The sequence below is a fragment of the Habropoda laboriosa genome, unplaced genomic scaffold (assembly GCF_001263275.1).
Source record: "Habropoda laboriosa isolate 0110345459 unplaced genomic scaffold, ASM126327v1 scaffold40, whole genome shotgun sequence".
NCBI lineage: Eukaryota > Metazoa > Arthropoda > Insecta > Hymenoptera > Apidae > Habropoda > Habropoda laboriosa.
Genome location: NW_017100231.1, coordinates 5,969,465 through 5,976,074, shown reverse-complemented (window position 1 = coordinate 5,976,074; position 6,610 = coordinate 5,969,465). Strand labels below are relative to the sequence as shown.

Sequence of the window (6,610 nt, the reverse complement as noted above, 5' to 3'; positions counted from 1 at the left end):
TAAAAAATTAATTACTATGAAATTATTTATAACTTAACATTTTCGATTATTTTCGTAGCTTTAATACGAATATATTGCTTCGGTACTAATCAATATTTCCATGGATCTAACGTTAGGTCTTGACTTCCGCAATAACCGATCAACGATATTCTTTTCACTTCCGACAGCAGCTACGTACAAATGTATGAAATGATTGACATTGGTAAGTCTTTAACCAGTTAGGCACTAACGCATCCCTCTTCCGGATTCAGTTACAGAATCAATCACCGTAGTCACGAAACACGTTTCAGTATTAATTTAGATTCCTTCAATGTGGATTAAAACGCTAACCTTCCTTTTATTAGAAAAATTAGCAATTTCTTTCCAAACATCAAATATTTTTTATCAAAACTTAATCTAGAAGTGTGTTCTAATAAAATAAAGAAACTTTTATTTTTGCAGTTTTTATTGTAAATACAATGACACTTAATTTTTTAAAATGATTATTCCTATTCTAAACAATTATAGAAAAGTAACCTATAAAAATCTTAGTGTATACATTCATAAAAGTACTAAAGAATAATTCTCAATATCATTGTGCATAATTTCGCACATAACCTCCATAAATAATGTCCCCAAAATATTTTTAATAATCATCTTTATTTAATCTCAAAACAGAGTATATACAAATTAACACATTTTTAACATTACAAAAGTACATTTTCAATTAAACATTCACTTGTAAAACAATTACGAAAAAGAAAGGTACAAGCCATAAAGATGTCAAGATACGATATCCACGGGTATCTGCAACAATTCTGCCCCCTCTGTGTTTTACACGTTTCTGAGGCCCTCATGAACCACAGAAAACGCGACGTTTCTAATTGGCAGTCTAGCGAAATCAACCGTGTGGTTTTCGTCCTGAAGCATTATGCCAACGAGCCACGTTATCCTGAAGCTAATATTTAAAAAAAAAAGCATCGAGGCAAAATCGTGAAATTTATCATCGAATCTTGCGACACGAACGCTGCATAAAAGTAGTACACACGAAAGGCGATTGCATAATCCAAAGAAAACATGCGTGCGTCCGGGTAGAGACGTGAGAGAGAAAAAGGGGCTGTCCACTCTCGACGATGTAAAGAAGGGTGAATACTTTTCCAACGCGCACTTAACTTCGCATCAACCGTGAAATTTTTCCCCGACAGCACGAGCGTGTACATTTTTTTTTTCACGTGTGCATATCGTCGAACGATGTTATCGAGCTATCGTCGTCGATTTTCGACCCCCCGCGAAACGTTGACAGAACATTCGTGGTGCATTAAACGACGTTATATATAGTTGAGAAACTTTGTTTAATGTCATTGACCTCTTTGTTATTAGAAAGGTTACTTTGGTGTGTCAAAGAAACAGTTGTTTTGTGTAAAACGATGAATTTTTTTTTTATCTCTGTATTAATGTAGAAATAGCGTAAAATTAACGTGAAACTATTTTTATATCATTGCAATGTTAGGCATTATTAGTTGAAATAAACTTTCGATCATCATTTGGCGCGATTTTCTAATCGCGTCAGTGACATTTCGTTAACTGTCACGTGATTGAAAACGTTACATTTAAATAAATGAGCGAGGGTACCCAAATTAGTTTCTATAAGTAGTATGAAAAATAATTCCTTAACTACTTCTTTGTTCAAACATTGTTTAAAAAAGAAAGTAATTTTACTATATTATCTTTTGTTATAAACTGTTATATTTTATCCGTATATACTTTTCTATACGAACTGTCGTGACCACAAAATTAAAACATTTTACGAAAAAAGAAACTTATTCAGATCGCGATATGTGTTTCATAAACGTAAATATAAAATAATTTTAATCATTGAATTACAACGAGCTGTATTGCAGAAATTATATTCTCACATGCAAAAGTATATAACTTACTTTTTACTTATCTATTAACGTTGAAGGCGATTTTTTAACTGTAACAACACATATTTCACATTTATTTAACTCTCGTAATACGATTCGCTATATTGTATACAGAGTCTTTCGTTTTATTTCGAACGCACATTTTATAATAAACGGCACGACAATTGAAACAACAAACCGGCAGGAACTTCACGTGTCGACGGCCGGCATGTGACTGCTGCCACTCTATTCTAAAAGCAAGGTGGTTTGCAGGTAATATCGACCACCCTCCCCACTTCTCGAAAAATGGTCTTATGTAGATATGTGTATTGTAATCACAGGCGGAATTGCAAGAATAACGGATCTCAGCGAGAACGAATGAAATCAAGAGTAATATACGTCCTTCGAACTTGGTAATGTGACAGTACCTGAATTTCGTCGGTGTTCGGTGAGCCAAATTTTCCCGCCAAATAAAGTTTAAACGAATCGAAGAATTTCCTTTTAAATTCGTAACTGTATTCGCGTAAACGTTATAGATATTATTTAATAAATTTGATCGTTCGAATATTTTAGAAGAGACACAACAGTTCGTGTATAAAAAATATAACAATTTTTAAATAAATTGCTATTGTTATTTAATACAAATTAATCTTTTTGAATTTGATAAAAGGTAAAATTTCCATCAATATTGTGATAGTTGGAAACTATCATAAGTTAGTATTTAACGGTATACCCGTATACATGAGGGAGAATATCTTTGCTATTATTAGTACAGATATTAAAATCACTTATGAGAAACAGGAAGTAGATTTGTTGTTTCAATATCGAATTATATGTATAGGTAAAATTATGAAAACGGAATTGATATTATAAATTTATTCTTTCTTTTTACAACAATCTTTCCGAATAATAAAACTGTTTTCAATGGATTGTACTGTAAATATAAGTAAATATATTCATATTGTATTTTGTAAATTAAATATTATCGTTTATTTTTTGCATATACTAAAAAAAGTGTTAGTATAAAAAACATGTACATATGTATAATAATTTTGAAACACAGAACAAATTGTAAACACATTTTAACAAGGAGGTAATAATAAGTAGTCCTCTAATATTTTAGAAGAGTATACACTTATATTTATGATTGTTTTACTTTAATCATTTTATGTGTATGCGTATGTATGTTAATTAACATATACATATGTATGTGAATAAATGATGATTTCAAAAAAGAAATCGTCCGTGGATTTTTAAAAAGTGTAATGTATAAAACTCGAAGTATAATCTAATCATAGTCTTTTCTTATAAATATCATGTAACATTAAAAACTACTTATTATATACATTAAAGCATTCCTTGTATTTCAGCATTAAAATGTGACATTTAAATTAAACTTAATTGTGATGTATAAATTTACAGTTCAACTGAGTAACACAGAATATTAAAAATATATCCATAAATATTTAAAAACAAAATAGTTAATTATAGTTCATTACTATATAACAAAATTTATCATGTTTCCTATACTTCTTCTATAAAATTTCATCTGTATTAGTTAAATCTATAACTTCATGTATAAAACTTTACAATAAAGCGTAGCACGACGAACACATAAATAACAGGTTTGCATTAGGTAAAATACTTTCATGTACAGTATAATCAACAAAAAATTTAATTGACTTTTACCCTAAACTAAACTTTCAGCCTTCGTTCATTCTTTGGTTCGAGCATTTTGTACTGGATTTTGTGAATACAGTATCACAGAATAGCTCACCATAGCAATAGATATCACTGTGTTCAAATGAATCGAAATACTGAATATTAGCCAACATAGAACCGCTGTAAATATCAGTTCTAATGCGCTGGCGAACGTCTTTAGTATTGAATTCAAATTTTTTAAGAAAAGACTCGTAATAATCCCGATCGCTGTATTATTCAACATTATTATAATGACTTTTGGTTGCATAAGTATACCAAAATCAGCGTTATTCAACATATCAGAGGCGTCATTTTCACATATAAAGAATAATATAAAAACTACAAGATTGCAAAAAATACTATCAATATACATAAATACATTTTGTACAAAAATATTAATGTTTGCTCCTTGCTCTTTAAGTAGATATTCATTGTAAACTCCAGCTAGGCAAGAACACATCATCTAAAAAAATTTCAATATTAATATTTTATTTTCATCAATAAAATATAGTATCGTTAGTAATTAATAATAGTATACATACCTGAACAAATACTAAAATTACATTACTATTTAAATTAATTTTGGTATTAAATATGTTAACATTATAATCCAAGTCTATGTGCTTTACCATACAACCGATAGTTAATAATACTAGTGAAAGCCATTGTTTTAGTGATAATTTTTTGTTAAAAACAACCTAAAAGGAATAATGTTTTAGAAAATACATTTTCTTGCTCTAGTCTATGCCACAAGAAAAGTATCAGATATGTACCTGGAAAATAATTCCTGTCATGACAACACGAAATTGTAATAAAACATAATAAGTTGTTGGGTCAAATGCAGCCAAGTTGATAAATGCCAGATTATTATATAAGCAATACAAAAATGATGGTATCATGTATAGTAGCAGCACTAAAATAAAAAGGTTAATTATGATAACATTTATTTTAAAAACTAGGCTTAATTTTTTGTCTAATAAGTTTTGATAAAAAATGATTGTACAATTATATGACTACACTTTAATATCAGATTACATAACTAATCATTTCAGTCACACATATGATACACATATGTATTATATTGTGTACTTTTCAAAATTATAAGAAATTCATCTTATATTCTATTGATACAAATATGATTATTTAAAATCCTTGATCCATTCTATATATTGTTTATTATCTAAAACTTTATTTGTAAATTTATGCAACTAATTCAAATCTTTCAATTCCTCAAAGAATATATGTATTTACCTTTTTTATGGCCTCTCACTTCTTGATATAAAGTTGCAAAACTATTGCTGAAAATAAAATAATAATTATATAAAAAATATTCAAGTAAGACACAGATATATTGTACAATTTAATTATCCTACTTACTCTTTACAATACAGTATTACTGAAGTAAATAATTTTAATACTTCTGTCATCAATACTACCATAACAATATTATATTCATAATGCCCATCTCTCTGAGACCAAGTTATAATAATACCTACAACAATAATAATTTTACAACTCATACATTGACAATACATTATTTAAAGTTAAAAACCTAATATAAATCGTAAAACAACATAAAAAAATTAATGCTTACTACAAATTTTTATCAAAGTTCAGTAATCATTCCGTATAATTATTTAATTTTCATATATCACATACACATTTAAAAACCGGCAAAATAACAGGTCTAGTTATCGATAATTACATATAATTTCATATTCAGTTTTTTCTGTATTTCATTGTCACCACAGCGTTTATCGCTCTTTATTGCTTCTGTTTGTCAAATACTAACAGATCTTGTGGAAAAAAACCATAAACATAAAGGTACTTAACCATACTCATACATACCTTGGTTTACAAAAAGGGCCATGTATGAAATAAAAATGGCAGGGCTCCATCTTCCCGGAAATAATTCCTCCCAATTGATGGTTCCCATCATAAACTCCTTTATCTAATATTCTTATGTTAAAAACATTCGTATGGTCTGTGAATATCCGTAACAACCACTTACCTGGCGGAACGCCTGATATGAACTGATTACAAATTGCGACGTTTGCCGTATCAAATCAACAATGCCATAAACACTAATTATGGTATAAAAAAAATTTTATATAATATGTACATACATGATTATAAACACTTGTGCACATTTTACATCAAAATGTTTCGCTGTTCTCTACGTTAGTCCACTATTTTAAATTCATCACTTTATTTACGAATACTAATACTTACACACGGAAAATAATCTGTGTGGGAGGCAATAATATCTTCGCAGCCGCAAAATGATAACTGCTTTGATATCAATACAGATTCACACTTTCAATAAAATTTATAATAAACGTTACTACACTATATCATAATGGGTTAAAATGAAAATTAAGATAAATTCAAAATTGAAATTAAAACTTACAGTTCTTTGATCTTTAATAAAACGTTAATTTATCTTATAAAATAGTGTAGGGTAAAAACAAAATGTTATAACATTTAAAATCACAAATGTAATGAACATTGTTATTTTTCATAATACATGTGAATGGATTATAACTACATATTTTATTTTTACAATCTTTTGAAAATACATATTGTTTAAACTTATTTGTGATGCATTACATAAAACTTATTTACATAGAAATGAAGATTTGCTGTTCAAGTGCTTTACAATATACTATAATTTATTAAAATTCCAAGATTTCTTCATGTTAACAATTATTCCGCTATTTACGCTTTTTCGTTCATCATGGAAGCACATAAATAGAAAATTTCTATTATACATATAATTCATAATATATACCGTGAAATATGTTACAGACCATTATTGTTACAATTATTAACAATGCTGATAGTATCTACAAGATTAAAAAATCTGACAGGTTTGTTAAATATACTTTTAAATCATTCTTTTGTAATTTTTAAACATAGAATAGATATTGATGTACATTATAAATAATCTCTTTATGCTACAATGATGAAATTACAACCATACCGAAATATCTGTGTTTGTAATACACAAATTAATCAGTTTTGCA

General features: G+C 28.1%; 1 protein-coding gene across 1 annotated transcript; it reads right to left on the bottom strand.

Moving 5' to 3' along the window:
• Positions 1-3,597: 3,597 nt before the first annotated feature.
• Positions 3,598-5,523, bottom strand: LOC108571606 (CMP-sialic acid transporter 2). Its single transcript, XM_017933682.1, has 6 exons — positions 5,433-5,523; positions 4,962-5,076; positions 4,836-4,882; positions 4,358-4,497; positions 4,127-4,282; positions 3,598-4,047 (listed from the first exon to the last, which is right to left on the bottom strand). Exons 1-6 carry the CDS (start codon positions 5,521-5,523, stop codon positions 3,598-3,600), a joined length of 999 nt encoding a protein of 332 aa, XP_017789171.1.
• Between the last annotated feature and the right edge of the window lie 1,087 nt (positions 5,524-6,610).

Excerpts from the sequence above, each read along its gene's own strand:
- LOC108571606 (XM_017933682.1), bottom strand. The coding sequence starts at position 5,523 with ATGATGGGAACCATCAATTGGGAGGAATTATTTCCGGGAAGATGGAGC. Across the intron at positions 4,283-4,357 it reads TGACAGGAATTATTTTCCAG|GTTGTTTTTAACAAAAAATT; the intron begins GTACATATCTGA and ends TATTCCTTTTAG. Across the intron at positions 4,048-4,126 it reads TAATTTTAGTATTTGTTCAG|ATGATGTGTTCTTGCCTAGC; the intron begins GTATGTATACTA and ends AAATTTTTTTAG.